General features: G+C 39.5%; 1 protein-coding gene across 6 annotated transcripts in view; it reads left to right on the forward strand.

Annotated features, from left to right (window-relative positions):
* VWC2 (von Willebrand factor C domain containing 2) overlaps positions 1 to 15,511 on the forward strand; it is a 45,506-nt gene extending 29,995 nt beyond the window's left edge. For 4 of the 6 annotated variants that reach the window (XM_088150110.1, XM_088150111.1, XM_088150112.1 and 1 more), the window contains exon 4: positions 13,088 to 15,511. In XM_088150110.1, coding sequence (XP_088006236.1) covers positions 13,088 to 13,239 — 152 coding nt within the window. In that variant the 3' untranslated portion in view covers positions 13,240 to 15,511. Of the gene's footprint in view, positions 1 to 2,584; positions 3,970 to 13,087 lie in introns of all 6 variants that reach the window. The other 2 variants (XR_015797757.1, XR_015797756.1) reach the window with 1 other exon arrangement.
* The last annotated feature ends 1,084 nt before the right edge of the window (positions 15,512 to 16,595 follow it).

A 16,595-nucleotide genomic window follows, 5' to 3' on the forward strand; every position in this document is an offset into this window, starting at 1 on the left:
GAAAAAAATGACTTTGCAGCCATTTGTCAAGGTTAAACTTTTAAAAGCTTGCTTGTGATTTAGTTCTTTAGAAAGGAGACAACATGTGCAGCACCAAGGACAACACTGAAAGGATACCTCAACCCAGAAGATTATGTCATGGCTTATTTGTTTTTTTAATACATACTCCATAGTATGCCATACTTTGCCATTCTTCCTACAAATCTAAAATTCTTCTTCCAAATATAAAAAATGTTTTTGCAGTAAACTAAACAGAGTTTCACTGTTCTATTGAGTTCTACCCAAATAATATTTCTGTCTGATTTATTTTTGATAGAAAGTGTTGATTTTACTATTAAAAACAGTGAAAAATAATTAAGATTGCTTGTCTTTGATCACACAACCATGAAACAATAAATGTAGTGATATTTTTTTTAATGGCTATGGGTTCTCATGAGAATTCCTTATTTTAAAGACTAATTTAAGTTCATATTTAAATTACCAAATTGGTCACATATACTTATCTATGATTTTTTTCAAGTATATCTACTTGCAAGAAAACAACACTTTTCATAGCATCATGAGGCATCAAGTTTGTAAACATATAAAAAATAAAGTAGTAGAAACTATTTACTTGTTCTGCACATGTGGAAATCTCATTGACTCCACAAATTGCGAAGAAGATACTAGTTTTCTCTGAAGCTATGAGAGTATACCAATTGTAAAAAATGTGTTCAAAGCCTAATCAGTTTCCTAAGCGTCAGGATTTCCCTTATTTTAAGAATGCAGGTATGTTTCTAGCTGACTTATGTATGGGAACAACATAGTATATATTTTTTATGTTGGCATAGAATTCTAGCTCATTGGAAGGATTGATAATGAAGCTCAAGCTCAGATACTTTGGTCACCTAATGTGAAGAGAGGACTCTTTGGAAAAGACCCTGATGCTGGGAAAGATTGAAGGCAAAAGGAGAAGAGGATGGCAGAGGATGAGATGGTTAGATAGCATCACTGAAGCAATGAGCATGAAACTGAGCAAACTCAGGGAGGCAGTGAAGGACAGGAAGGCCTGGCGCAATATGGTTCATGGGGTCATGAAGAGTCAGACACGACTTAACGACTGAACAACAACAAATAGAATTCTAAGATTAGAGACAGAGTGAGGATTACAATGATTATCGGATGAACTTTTTTTACTACTTCAACTCTCTTTTCTCCCACTGAAGCAATTTTCAGGCCCTTGAATTCCCCAACTGATTTTTGCCTGCCAAATAGCTCTGGTTTGGTCACCTGTACCCTCTTATAAAGTAAAAACCTCACATTTCTTGTCAAAATTGCCAAATGTGAGATATTTTTGTCAGTAGGAAGGGGAATCTCTTGTTCATCAAAGATGCTTAAAGTGTCTGCAAGTTTACTAGCAGTGTATTGGGTACACAGCAATTTTAACTTGTTTTGCTGGAAAGAAAAGGCTCCACTGATTGTTTCCCTGTTCTCCACCAAGAAACTAAAGTTTGGAAGATGGATGTGGAGGTCAGCAGAGTAGGTTCTCCCAAAGGCCTGATCAGGACCTTCTCAGGACCCTGGAAGTTGCCCATTCTTGTCTTAGAATAAAGGGCTTTTGAGTGGTAGATATTATTGCTGTCTAGAAAAGATAGAATTCTGCTGTCTCCTACCAGACCAAACATTTCATTCTATTTTAAGGGTTTGCCTCTTTCTTGACAGTTGGTACCTGTGTTCAATCACAACATGTCAACCAAGTTTTATTTAGTATGAATAAATAGGACATAATTAGTTTTTTTAAGTGTTGTGCAATTATAGGTGTACCGTAGAGTTGTTTTATTTTCTAACATGTCATCCCTCAGAAAAAATGCCACACTGTGCCAAGAATGTTTAAAATTTGAAATCTACATTTATCAAGATGCTTTAGTTATGTTTAAAGCTTTTTAATGTATCTCAGTTTAATGTATCTGTTTCAGACTCTTTTAGCTTTGAAACCATAATTACTCCTTATGTATTATCCTTCCTTATAGATTACATCACTACATTTTCTCTAGATATTATAATATTAATTAAAACTTTAACATAGCATTTAGTTTTATAATGGTTCTATATACTTCAGATCAGTAATTTTACAGTTTTGTTATTCTAAATAATCATTTAGTTGCCTTATATAAATTTATCATACTTTATTATATTAATTTTTATGCCCTAAATTCTTAAACTTTAACTTACAACTTTATTTGTACTGTTATATGATTTTATAGCTTGTTTTAGTTGTGACTCTTTTGTTTTGTTTTACTGGTCAATGATGGAATTGAACTAAACTAGAAACTTAAATGTTTTTAAAAAAAGCCAATTGCCCAAACGTACATAATGTAAGTTTCTTAGTTCAACACAGCCTATTGGCCCAGGCCTACATGCAGTCTTCCAAAGCCTGCAATACTACCCCTAGAGCTCTTGTTGGTATTTTTAATATTTAGGAGGGGAAAACTATTACATTTATGCATGGTAATCATATTGACTATATTTAGTTCAGTTTTAACAGAGTTTAAAGATAATGTTCTTAAATCAATTTAATTTTTCTATTCCTGCCTACTTTTTACAGGGCTGCCCTGTCATGGCATTCCAAGACCAATTACACCCCCAAAAGTTGCATGCCCATGTCTGAGTGACTCTTCATTGGACAGAGCATAGAAATTGACAGCTTCCCCCAGAGGCCTCTGTACATATTACATATACAGTACTTTAGGAATAAGAAGTTGTTTCACATACGATTTCTGTTAATACTTTTTGATTTAAACAGCACGTTTCTTTGATTGTTTCTCTGTTGTCCTTGAAGTGCAAAAGGAGTTAGTGTGGGACTTCTGGGTGGGAAAATGGCAAGCTGACACTTCTCCAAAGAGCAGAGACAATGCCAAGGTGAAGACTGGTGACTGGATGGTGAGCCTGGACCAGTTTCTCTGGACAAGGAGAAGCCAAGAGATTGTGCATGTGTGCTCCGTAAGGCTGCTCCTCATGAGAAAATCCACAGGATATAGAGATATGCAGGCAAACTGCAAGTAGAGCACCAGAAGCCCAGGAAGAAACATCAAACTCTCAGTCTCAGACAGAGCCTGCCTTAAGACACTGGGCTTGACCCAAATCCCATTTTCTAGCATACATTTGGAATATAATTATTTTGTCAGCTACAGAGATCTGAACAGCAGAGCAACTACACCACCTGGTTAGTGTTCCTTCAACCTGGGACAAGATCAAAGTGAAATGTAAAGAAATAATTATAAGGATTTAAAACTGATTGAAAGCAAAAAGTTTATTAAGGGTTTAAATTAGGAAAATTTAAAATAGATTAAGGGGCTAGTTAAATTTGGAATATTGTTTATTTCAAAGTACTTTGGACTGAATTAAACAAATATCTTTGTGAGAAGGAAGACTGTTTAACTTTCTTAAGAGGACTGATTGGTGGATTTTCTTTAACAAAAAGAAGAGGGAAAGTTGTGAACGATCATGTGACTATAGAATCACAGAGAGCTGGATGGGTATAAAGAGTTAAGAAAAAGAAAGAAAGGCTCTGTTATTTTTGTTGCTTTACCTTTTTGGATTACACATTTAAGGAGAGAAATGGCTAATATTAGGAAAACATCAAAAGAAGAGAGAAAAGGACCGTCAAGAGAGCAAATAGGGATTATTCCAGAGACTATACAAAGAATGTTTAAAAAATCTGAAAAGAATTTTGCAGTGGCAGTGGCAGTATCATTGATTAAATCTGTTAAGAGAGATTTGATTTCATTTGAAGGAAGAATGGAAGAAAGATTTGCAAATATGGAATAAAAGATGAATTAAAAATTTGAGGAATCTGCAATACAAATGAGTGAGACAGAAACAATAAGCCAAGAGATGGGAAAAAAAATAGACAATGTGACACTACTGGATTTAAAAGAGAAAAAAAATGCTTGAGATTAAGAGCAACTACAGAACAACTTGGTGAAGACTGTAAGTGTTATTGAAGCCTTAATTTTTTTTTTTAGAATGGGAGGAAGAAGACATGAATATAGAAGTGGTCAAGGTGTACAGAATTATCACAAGAAATGAAAAGTTAAGAAATATACTTGTGGACCTTGTCAGGAAGAAGGCAGGAAACAGGTTCTAAGACAACATCTTAATCCTAAACTAATTGATTAATAATACCAGAATACTGCAGAAGTAAAAAGAATAAAATTGACTTGTTTGTTAAGGATAAGATAAGTACTTTTATAAAACATCAGAAACCTGTTATGGACTTTTGCTGAAAATGGACAGAAATGAGTTGATTTCTGGATTTGCTGATCGAAAAGGGTTGAATATGGGAATATGGGAAGAAGTGAACTATGTAAAGGGGTTGGATTGATACTAAGTTTGTTTGTAACTGCTGTAAAGATCAGAAGTCACTTCTTTAAATTTCTTTTTCTTTTCCCCTTTTTCTTTTCTGCACTTTTTCTCTATCTTTTCTTTCTTTCTTAATCTCATATTCTGTATTTTTTTTATGCTTATGTTTTTCTTGTATAAAAATCTCTAATAAAAATTATATATATTTTTTAAAAAGTGGTATTAGTATGTAAAGCTCAAATAAATTAGAGAAGCCTACGGCTGATTGATGAGACTTCCAGATTCTCCCATAGTTTGGTCCTGAATATAGAATCAAAGGCTACATTAAGATCTATGAAGGCAGCATATAGTAATGCTATATTGTTGGTTGAGAATTTTTCAGGCAAATGTTGTAGGACCAAGCATTGGTCAATGGTAACTCTACCTTCTCTGAAACCAGCCTGCTCTTCTGCTATCAGATTTTCCTGATCTAGCCAGTCCTTACCATGGCGGTGCCTGGCATTAAGTTTACTGATTATTTTGAGCATGCTAATTGGCCTGTAATTTGCAGGATCATCTCTTTTTTCAATTCTTGAAGATTGGAATTGTAATTGCCAATCCCCAAGCTTTTTTTAAATAGTAATTTATTAAAAATTACAACTACAACAATAAAAAATAAATGCAAACTAAAAAAGAAAAAATAAGAATATAGTAAAGACAAATAAAATAAATATGCAAAGAAAGTGGCTTCCCCCTTCATCACAGGTATAAACAATTTTAATAACTTATCACTTTCTCTTAAAATACAAATGATCTCTTCTTTCCATACCTTGTCTCTTATCTATAGACCTGTAAAACCTTGTCCTGATCAGCAAAAGTCCATTAAGGGTTCCCAAAGATAACAACATATCTATTTTAACCTTGAATAAATAAATCAACTTTATATTTCTTCCTTTTACTTTTAACTATCTTGATCTTTAGTCCCTTCAAATAATGTCCTAAAACTTGATTTTTTTTTTCTTTGTCCCTTCTCAAAAACTTCTTCAAAGTTTTAACAGGCCTATTCTGTAAATCCAATATAGGAAGATTATCCAGGTCACTGTCTTGGTTTGTTATTTGTATATCCCTTTTAATTTTTAAGACATCAGCCATTTTATTTATTTATTTATTTATTTATTTATTCGGCTTGTATGCCGCCCATCTCCCCCACGGGTGACTCTGGGCGGCTCACAATAAAAAAGAAAAAATACAATTCTCTCCAAGATGGCTAAAAACTATAAATATTTTAAAAACATATTAAAAATACCCTAAAAAACCTCCTTTAATTTTGGCCCTATAAAAATCTGTAAGATGCTGGGGGGGGCAACCCATCATCCCACCAGCCATCTCCACAGGTGCGGGCCCCCCTCTGGCCCCCAGGCCTTCTGGCAAAGCCAGGATTTAATACCTTTCCTGAAGGCCATGAGGGAGGGGGCACACCGGACCTCAGGAGGCAGGATGTTCCATAGGGCGGGCGCTACAGCAGAAAAGGCTCTCTGCCTAGACCCCACCAATCGAAATTCCCTGACCGGTGGGGTCTGCAACCTGCCCCTTCTGCTGGACCGAGTGGGACGGGCTGAAGTGACCAGGGCGAGGCGGTTCCTTAGATAACCTGGTCCCGTGCCATGAAGGGCTTTAAAGGTGATGACCAACACCTTGAATTGGACCCGGAAACAAACTGGTAACCAATGCAGCTCACGCAACAGCGGTGTTATATGTGCCCTCCTAGGGGCATTAAGAACTGTCCGCGCCACCGCATTCTGCATCAGCTGTAGCTTCCGGATACTCTTCAAGGGTAGCCCCATGTAGAGCGCATTACAGTAGTCCAACCCAGAGGTGACCAGGGCATGAGTGACCGTGCGGAGGTCCCCCTGATCCAGGAAGGGGCGTAACTGCCGCACAACACGAAGTCGTACAAAGGCCCTCCTGGCCACGACTGCCACCTGCTCTTCGAGCAGGAGTCGTGAGTCCAGGAGAAACCCCAAATTACGCACCGGGTCTGTCTGGGGTACTGCAACCCCATCAAGAACCAAAGATGACAAAGTCCTAGATCTTGAGGCTCCCCGTATCCACAGCCACTCCGTCTTACCAGGGTTCAGCTGAAGCCTGTTGTCCCCCATCCAGGCCCCCACAGCCTCCAGGCACCGCGAAAGGGTAGTCACAGCATCACCTAAGGCACCTGGGATGGAGATGTATAGTTGGGTATCATCAGCATACTGATGATACCTCACTCCATGGCGCCGGATGATCTCACCCAGCGGCTTCATGTAGATATTAAATAGGAGCGGTGAAAGCACTGATCTCTGTGGCACCCCACACAGTAGGGGCCGGGGGCTGGACTTCTCGCTCCCTATCAACACCGATTGGGTTCGGCCTTGGAGAAAGGAGCTGAACCAGCACAGCATTGTGCCACCCAACCCCAACTCCTGTAGCCGACCCAAAAGGATACCATGGTCGATGGTATCGAAAGCCGCCGAGAGGTCAAGAAGAGCAAGGATGGATGCACTACCCCCATCCCGCTCTCGCCAGAGATCATCTAAAAGTGTGACCAGTGCTGTTTCTGTCCCATAACCAGGCCTGAATTATCTGGTAGAGGTCCAGATAATCCATTTCCTCCAGGATCCTCTGAAGCTGCCGCGCAACCACCTTTTCTACCACCTTCCCTAAAAAGGGGAGATGGGAGACTGGACGAAAATTGTCCAGGAGGGTGGGGTCCAGCGACGGTTTCTTGAGGAGAGGGCAGACCAAAGCCTCTTTGAAAGGCTTTGGGAACACCCCCTCCTGCAAGGATGAATTAACCACCACCAGGACCCAACCTAGGGTCACCTCCTTGGTGGATCTGACTAACCAGGAGGGACACGGATCTAAATCACAGGTGGTCGCGCTGACAGCCCCGAGGACCCTGTCCACTTCCTCAGGGACAACAGGATCAAACCGCTCTCAGATAACTGGGCAAGAACACTCCCTGGGCAACTCTTCTGGACCTACTCCACACTTGGCTTCCAACTGAGAACGGATCTGAGCAATTTTATCCATCAGGTGTTCAGCAAATTCCTCTGCACGACCCTGCAAGTAGTCCCCTGCCCCCCCTTTTCCCAGGAGGGCCCGGGTGAACCTAAACAGGGCTGCAGGGCGACACTCTGAGGATGCAATAAGAGTGGAGAAATATTGACGTTTCGCTGCCCTTACCGCCAATAGGTAGGCCTTAGTAGCCGCTCTAACCTGTGTTCGGTCTGATTCCCAAGTTTTCCGCCAGCGGCGCTCTAGCCGTCTCTTAGCCCTTTTCAGCTCCCTCAACTCCTCCGTGAACCACGGGGAGCGCCGGGAGTGATGGGCCAAGAGAGGACGCACAGGTGTGATCCTGTCCAAGGCCCCAGCCGCCTCCTTATTCCAGGCTGCGGCCAGAGCCTCCGCCAGGCCGTGCAGCAAGGCCTCAGGAACAACCCCCAGCTCCCTTTGGAACCCATGCGGGTCCATCAGTCGCCGGGGGCGGACCGTTCGAATAGGTCCCACCTCCCTGTGGAGGGGGGCAGCATAGGAGAATCCTGCCGCCACCAGGGAGTGATCTGACCATGACGGGGGATAATGTAAAATCCCCCACCAGATCATGCTGCCACTGCTCCGACAAGAAAACCATGTCTGGAGTGTGACCACTGTCCCGAGTTGGGCCATCGATGACCTGGGATAGGCCCATGGCTGCCATGGTAGCCATGAACTCCCGAGCCGCCTCTGAGGCCAACCCCAGGGATGGCAGATTAAAGTCCCCCAAGACCATAAGTCTGGGGAACTCCACTGCCAACCCCGAGATGGCCTCCAGCAGTTCAGGCAGGGAGGCTGCTATGCAGCAGGGAGGCTGGTACACCAGCAGCACTCCCAACTGATCCCGTGTGCCCAACCTCAGGAACAGGGTCTCACATCCAGCAACTTGTGGAGCAGGGCCCCTGAAGGCCAATAGGGATTCCCTGATGACTACTGCCACTCCCCCTCCCCTGCCCTGGGGTCTCGGCTGGTGCCACACCCTAAACCCGGCTGGACACAATCCCGAGAGGGCTACTCCCCCCTCTGGTGCCAGCCAGGTCTCGGTGATGCACGCCACGTCAGCCTGCTCCTCCCCAATAAGGTCGTAAATAAGGGGGGCCTTATTATTGACTGATCTGGCATTCAGCAGCAACAGACGAAAGCCCGGGCCTCTGTAGGCCTGCTGACCAGGGTCTGGGCTTGAGCTCTGAGGGCCGGAACACACCACCGGTATAACGCATCGGGGGCGTCTTCCCCTGAAACGGCCTGCTCTCTGGCTCCCGCCATACCGCCCCTTGCCCGTCACCACCTGAATGCCCACCCTAAACTGCCCGAGGTCCACCTCCCCCCCTCCAGGCCTTCCACTTAAGGGGCCTGCCATACCCCCCACCACACAAGGGAGAGGAGACAAAAAGGGGTGGGGCCACACACCCCTGTGGCACTTCAGCTGACCGTTCTCAGCACCAACAGGGGGTCACCACTCCCAATCCTCTAACAAACACTCACCCTCTCTCCACTGGCTTCTCTCACTGGCCAGGGAGAGAGGGACCCCATTCACTCCTGCCCTCTACCCGTCTCCCACCCAGGCAGAGAGTCGCACATTCACCTTCTCCCAATCACAGCCTCCACTCACATACGCCCACCCACTCAAGTACCCCTGCGTCTTCTCTAGGGGAGGGGGCGCCCCTTGCCACATAGAGGCTCATCTCCCAACCCCCAAGGTCTCAAAGTCACTGTGGCCGCTGGGCTCTTTTATTTTATATACCCAGTGTTTTCTTTTATATACCCAGTGTAGCATCTTTTTCCACATCATTCTTGTAGCTTGTCATTTTTAAATCCACTTTCAGATCAGTCTTAGTCTTGTCCAGTAAAACTTGTTCTTTTTCTTTTAAACACTATCTACAGAGGCAGACACTCTTAAAATTAACTTCTGGGTCCATTGTTCAAAAATATCCTTCAATATGTCAAATGTTAAAACATTTTACTCCATTCTGTATTAGTTAATCAAATGTAAGTGCTCTTCTCCTTTAATTGTAATCTTTAGTCCCCTCTAGTGTCCAACCTTCAAAGTCCCATCCTATAATTTTTTTAAAAAAATTCAAAAAAGTATTTCCCACAAGTTCTTTATAATTAATTTCAAAATCTAATTTCAAATTTATCTGGACCCTTAGTCCATTTCTAACTTTCTAAAATCAAAGTTTTAATAACCCTTTTTCTGTTTATTTCAGGAAAAAAAATCCTTAAATTTGTATTTAAAACATCTTTCGCTAAGGATTGAAGGAAATTCACCCAGTGCTGTAAAAGGAAGAATATGAACCCATTGTCCTTAAAGGCACCAACTGTGGGTTGAGCAAGTTAGCTATTCCCATGTCTCCCAGAGCTCTAAACCCGCGGTCTTACAGTCTCTTCATGAGCAACTGTATGGAGCACTTGTGGGCAATCTCAGGTCCTCCTCTTGTCCAGAGAGGAATTACGAAGAGCTGATCTATTCACCAGCTCTTCTGTCTGCCACAATCATTGGCTCCACTTTCAGTGGAGCTGTCTTCAGTTCACCATTTCTTCCCCTGAAGTCCACCAGTCCCCATTCTTCAGAGGTGTTAACCATCAGTGTTCCTACTGGGCAGATACTCTAAAGCCCCCATATCTGAATGAGTTAGTCCTTGTAATTCAGAGGGTAAAAAATACAGAGTTTTCTCATTTTGGTTCTTTTGGTTAATCCAAGACTAACAGACTATTATTATACAAAGCTCCTAATTTCCTTTTTTAAAAAAATAAATAATTTTATTATGCATTACAGTACAGTAAGAGAGAAAAAAAGAAAAATAGAAAATAAGAATATAGCAAAGAAAGAGAAAAGAAATATATAAAGAAGTAACTTCCATATTCATCACAAGTATAAAAAATTTTAACAGTTTATCACCTCCTCTTAAAATACAACAAATGTTCTCTTCATCCCATATCTTATCTCTTATCTATAAACAAATCCTTAAAATCTTGCCATTCAGTCACGGTCAGCAAAAGTCCATTAAGGGTTCCCAGAAATGACAACATCTATTTTAACCTTGATCAAATAAACCAACTTTGTTTCTTCCTTTTACTGTTAACAATCTTGGTCTTTAATCCCTTCAAATAATGGCCTAGAACTCTTTTTTTCTTTTTTCTTTTTTTCTTTGTCCCTTCTCACCAAGTCTTTCAAAACTTTAACAGGTCTCTTTTGTAAATCCAATATAGGAAATTTATCCAAGTCACTCTTCTCATGAAGGAAACTCACCCAGTGAATTCCATAAAACTTGCTGTTCTGAAGGTTCTTAATATTTGAAAATCAGTAAGAAAGTAATTCCAAAAGTGATTAAGAAATGAGGCTCGGCCGAAGTTTATGTCCATATAGGCTACATTACGACTGTAAGCTTAGTTGGAATCCCTCAATTCCCAACTGCTCGACTCACCAGCTGATGGCAAAAACCTTGGTTCCTGCAGTCTGCCCATGAGCAGCTGTCCAGAGTACATCTGGGCAATCTCTCCTTTCTCTGGAGGGATTTCCTGGCCAGGATCCACCCTCTGACTGCTGATCTCCACCATAATGCCATCCCCACTCCTTCAAGGACATCAAGCTTGCCACATCCTCACTGAAAGTCTCCACAAAGCTCCTAATTTCCAATTCTGACACTAGCTTTACCAGTACTGTGGTTACGTTTTGTGTTGCTGCTGTTAAAATATTATATCCCTGATTATGTTTTTATATAGTTTTATTTTTTTCTGTGGATCACTGACATCATCATCATCAAGTATTCAGTCTACATTCACTCATCATTGATTCATTCTTAAATTTCAGATCCATACCTCTCTCTGCATATTGCAATCTGATTTGGCTTCTCAGACAATATGGCCAAAGTGCATCCAAAGCCATACACACCTCTAAATGTCGCCACAAGCATTTAGTATACATTCATTCATAAATACCTTAAACAACAAAGGGGACATCATGCATCCTTGTCTTGAAGGATACTCAATGTTGAACCATTTGCAAAGCATTCACTTATTCTCATGGATGCTTTATTGTATACTTATCACATTCAGCAAGCAAACTTCAACTCCATATTTGTATAAAATATTTCACAAGCCTGTTCACATCATTGTATACTTCTCTAAATCAATGAATGTGCAATAACTTTTTCACATTCATCTCTTGCTTTCTACCTTTGGAAGTGAAAAAAATCTGATCTTCACACCCCCTTCTAGTATACAGTAAAGCCATTCTGCATATCCAAAATTTTGGTCAGTGTCATTTCTCATAACCTTTCTATCAGAATATCAATTGCCTTCCCAGGTTCAAACTAATTCCCCTGTAAGTTTCTGCAATATGTCTTGCAAGCTGTCCATTTTTTTAAGGGGACAGTAATAGAATTGTTGAAATGTTCAGCCATAGAGGCAGTCTTTGCGCATGTTAAAAATGTTGAACAGCTACTCCATAAACCACATCCATATTTTATCTGATTTTAATAATTTTCCAGTTATGACATCCATACTTGCAGCCTTACTATTTTAATTGTGCTTAAGCCTCATGTTTTCAACAATCATCTCTTTTTTGTAAACAGGTACTCATCAGTCACCATTCTGATTCATTCTTGGGCCTTCAAATGGCTGAATCACCTTTTCTATATTCTCTCTACACATTTCCACCTATCCATTCATGCTACCTAATATGCTTTTTTTTCTTTTGGATCACATTCATTCAGAAAGTTGCACAATTTCCCCCAAAACTCATTTCTAGTTTTTCATTTATCACCATTTCCTGGAGTGCATTAATTCTAGTCCATAAGACCCGACTACCTTCAGATTTCTTACATCCTTCCCCTTTTGCTGAATTTCAGAGATCTTTCTTTTTCTTTCTTTCTTTCTTTCTTTCTTTCTTTCTTTCTTTCTTTCTTTCTTTCTTTTTTCTCTTTCTTTCTCTCTCTCTCTCTCTTTCTTTCTCTCTCTCTCTCTCTTTCTCTTTCTCCTTCCTTCCTCCCTCCCTCCCTCCCTCCCTCCCTCCCTCCTTCCCTTCCCTTCCCTTCCCTTCCCTTCCCTTCCCTTCCCTTCCCTTCCCTTCCCTTCCCTTCCCTTCCCTTCCCTTCCCTTCCCTTCCCTCTTCTCCTTTCTTTCTTTTCATGCTGTCTACCATTTACTCTTCTTACACAGTCACAATCTTCCATATGCTCTGGTCATTAACAGGCAAGTGCATGGATAATGATCATTGCTGCTGGCTTTGGTTAGTTCAGCTTTCACATGATATTTTTAGACTAGGTTACCAATTGAGCCTGTGTGTGAACATTCTGACCAATATGTCAGAAGTGCAATGAAAGCCCACGTTTACCCTAAGTATTCTCACACTATTATACACAAGTTAGGATCTCTAATCTAGAGATGATCTTGCAAGCTAGCATACAGTTACTTGCATCTTTTCAGCTAGGAGATATATGGAAACCTAATATACATTTGGGGACACCTTGCCTTAAGTCATTTGTAGAAATAATTTCATTAGTATTTTAGTGTCCAGTGTATTCATCTTTACAACCTTCTGACACAGGTCAAGGAGAAAAACTGATCTGTCTAAGGGCAGACAGTGAGGTTTTGGGCATGGAAGGGATTTCAATTTGCCTATCTATATATATCAGCCAATCTCATGGAATCTGGGTCATATGAAACCCCTCTTTTTCTTCTGTTTTAGGCCCCAACTGCTTTGCTGAGACCATGGTTATTCCAGCAGGTCGAGAAGTGAAGACAGATGAATGTACTATATGCCACTGTACTTATGAAGAGGTTACTTGGCGAATTGAACGACAAGCTATGTGTACCAGACACGAATGCAAGCAAATTTAGATCTACTAATCCAGGGACTCAGGATATTTTTATAAAACATTTCCATGTACCAGATGATTTTTGGAAAAACAAGAGTCAACTTCAAAGGATAATTTGATTGAGGCATCAGATATTTTGTTTTTGACAGGAAGAAATATATATGTCAACATTTGGACTTAAAATATTTATGTCAATGTAAGTGTTATATTTCCAAGTGACTTTACAATAGACTCACAGATTATATTATTTCTACAATCCCATTAGAGTTTAAAATTAATGTTTTATATAGATGATACCAATTAAAATAATATAAATGGTTGATTGTCTTCTTGCATATCTGGTCATGCATAAAATAAATAATGTTTGTTATATGATATAGACTATTTTTATGAAGCAACAACAATACACATAGGAAAGGTAAATAAGAAAATTATAATATTACAACCACTTAAATTTACAAAGGGTGAGGTGCTTACCTATTTAATACAACAGAACATTTGTTGTTGACTTCCATGAGATACAAATGTGAAATATGTGCACAATATGTGCCAATATTTCTTTCCTACTGACTTACACTGGCATGAATATAATGTGAGAGGAACTGGGCTACTTCATACTTTTTGCCTGATAATTTTTATATTCTGTTATAAAACAGATTAGTCTCCCATCAATAGTCTGAAAATATTATAAGTTGTGAATTTTCCGTGCTTAAGCATTTAATGCATATGAATAAATCACATAATTTATGCTGCTTTCTATTTTAACTTAATTGAAATACTTTTCCTGATAGGCAAATAATGTCGGACAAAACATATCCTCTGTAAAATGCATAATATGTGGCATTCCCACTAATATATAATTTCTGAAAAGTCAGATTGTCAATCATTTTTCAAGCCAAGTGGCCTTATGGCATTTTCAAGAACTGCAGACACACAACCAAAAATATTACAGTTCTTATGCTAGAAAATTACTGAATGCTGGCAAATGCTGGCAACTCTTGCTGTATAAAAATGGACTTTTTAAAGAACCCCAATTAAAAGGGATTTTTAAGCATTCAATTAATTTAGGCATCTTTCCCAAAACCTCTCAGTGTAATTTACTGTTATTAAAATAATTAAACAGTGTAAAGATTAGTATTTCTTTTCAACTTCATGGCTAAAGAATTGATGATATAATTCCAATGAAAAACAGCATTTTTCAGAGAAAAATGAAAATCCAATCAAATATACCTAAGCCCTTGTCATGTAAGAAGTGGGAGAGGGTTGCTTTTTGAGCCTGCTCATTAATTAGCTTCCTGATGATTGTTTCATAAATCAATTTACATTCAATATTTTGAACATTTTTTTAAATTCTAAGGGTTTTCTCATCTATTGTATTTTTATGATAGAATAAAGATACAGTTTCCCAGATAATTTACCTTAAAAATTAAAAGATTGTATTAGGTTCACTGAGAATACAATAATAGCAACAATTAAATTTTTATGCTACCTTCCCTGAGGGGGAGAGTCATCTTAAATTCAAAGTTGTCTTCCTCTTGAGTAAATACAAGTTTATTAGCATGGTCAATTAATTAACAGGATTTGGTCATTTTCACTAGAACTCACAGCTAATACAATATTGATCCAATGTATCAACTCCCTAATATAGATAGGGTAACTATGTTTATCTTTTTAAGTAAACTTCTTAGATGGCAATTTGCAAAACAGAAAATGGGGCATTGCCGCACCTTTTCTCTTCTGATTTTTCACTCCCCTGATGAAGAAAAGACATTAGTAAGCATCTGTGATAGACTGTTTGAGCACAATTGCCCAGCCAACTGCATTATTACTGCAGGTGTGGAGAAAGGCCATTTTAATATTCATTCATTATTTTTTTTTAAACTCTGCTAAAAATCTAGCAAAATGGGAAGAAATATGGCAGGCTTGCACATTTATGGGTATTCCAGCTGCAGAAAAAGCCTTCCACCTGGATCATTTCCAGACTTATTCTAGTGTAAATACAAACTGGACCACAAAACAGCTTTTTAAAATTGGTTCTATGATCATATGTATGTTTAAAAACTTATTAGAATTAGATAGCTATATGTAAGCAGCAACAGGTGAAATAGATTTCTATATTTCACCTGTCAGAAAATTTAGATGCTTCAGAATCTATGCACAAAGCCATTTCAATAAATCATTTCATAGATCAAATATGCAGAAGAGATCCATAATTAAATGTTTTACTTCTTAATCAGATACATTCAGATTACATACATTCAATGTTTTACTTTCTTAGTACATCTAATTCCGCATATATTTCTTATTTCCAACCAGGCAGATGCCACTGAAAACTCAGAAACAGAGCAGGATGGGGAGAATAATTCACACTACTTTGTGACTTGCATTTAGTACACTGCTCAAAATATCTTTAGCTTTCTTCTGGAGACAAAGTGTTCCATTGTCATGATTGTCTTAGACCAGTTCTTACATAAAATGGTAAACCTATGTTAGGACTGCAGATCATGTGATTGAAAAGTCAGTTTAGAGCAGCAGGAAAGGTCTTGATCCTCCCAAACTTGACCTTTGGCCCTGCCTCCTTCCTGCCCAGGTGCATGGCATGGCTTTTGCTTATGGGATACATAGCACTTTCCTGTTGCCACCACCTATCTTCCTGAAGGAAAGGCATTAACCAGGCGAGCAGTTCGGGGGGGGGGGGTATAAAAAAAATAGTGACCATGACCAAACCCCCGCCATCTTGACTTTTTGACACACATGCACGGTTCCTCCACCTCCTTAACACTGACTTGTGAGAGAAATGGGATTGAGCAACTTACTCATTCCTGAGCAACTTACCTGTAAACTCAGCATCATCCTCATCATAATGGTGGTAATGATGGAAAAGAATGAACTCTGTAGCATCTCCTTCTGGCCCTAGTATCTTTGAGTTGTGTGGCCAGAGAACAGCAGTTTGGTCTTCTTTTGAGATGAAAGCGACTCTGTAAATCTCGTGACTTAAAAAATAATTTTAATAAAACAAGAAAGAAAAGTAGAAATTTATTTTAGCTTAAAGTAGTTAAATGCTTAAACAATTACAGTTGGATGGAATGAAGCATTTAATAGGCCCATAAATAGGACTCCCAACCTCAGTCTCCAATAGAATGCTGTGAAGTTACTAGGCACAGATCCAGATGGGTGGAATCTGAGATTCAAATAGCTTAGATGGAACAATATTCTTTGTAGAGTTTGCACAAAGATAACTTCTGATACAAAAGTCACTGGCAAATTCCTTGAAAATTTAGCAGATGTTTTCAAAGTACCAGCATCCATAAAGCAAATTAACATACCTTAAAACAAAGGAATCTGAGCACACAACTTGACTTAGAACTTTTATTTTGA

Source organism: Python bivittatus, unplaced genomic scaffold (genome assembly GCF_059951505.1).
Source record: "Python bivittatus isolate LINGU-HERP-01145 unplaced genomic scaffold, Pbiv_v1 ctg000610_np1212, whole genome shotgun sequence".
Taxonomy (NCBI): Eukaryota; Metazoa; Chordata; class Lepidosauria; order Squamata; family Pythonidae; genus Python; species Python bivittatus.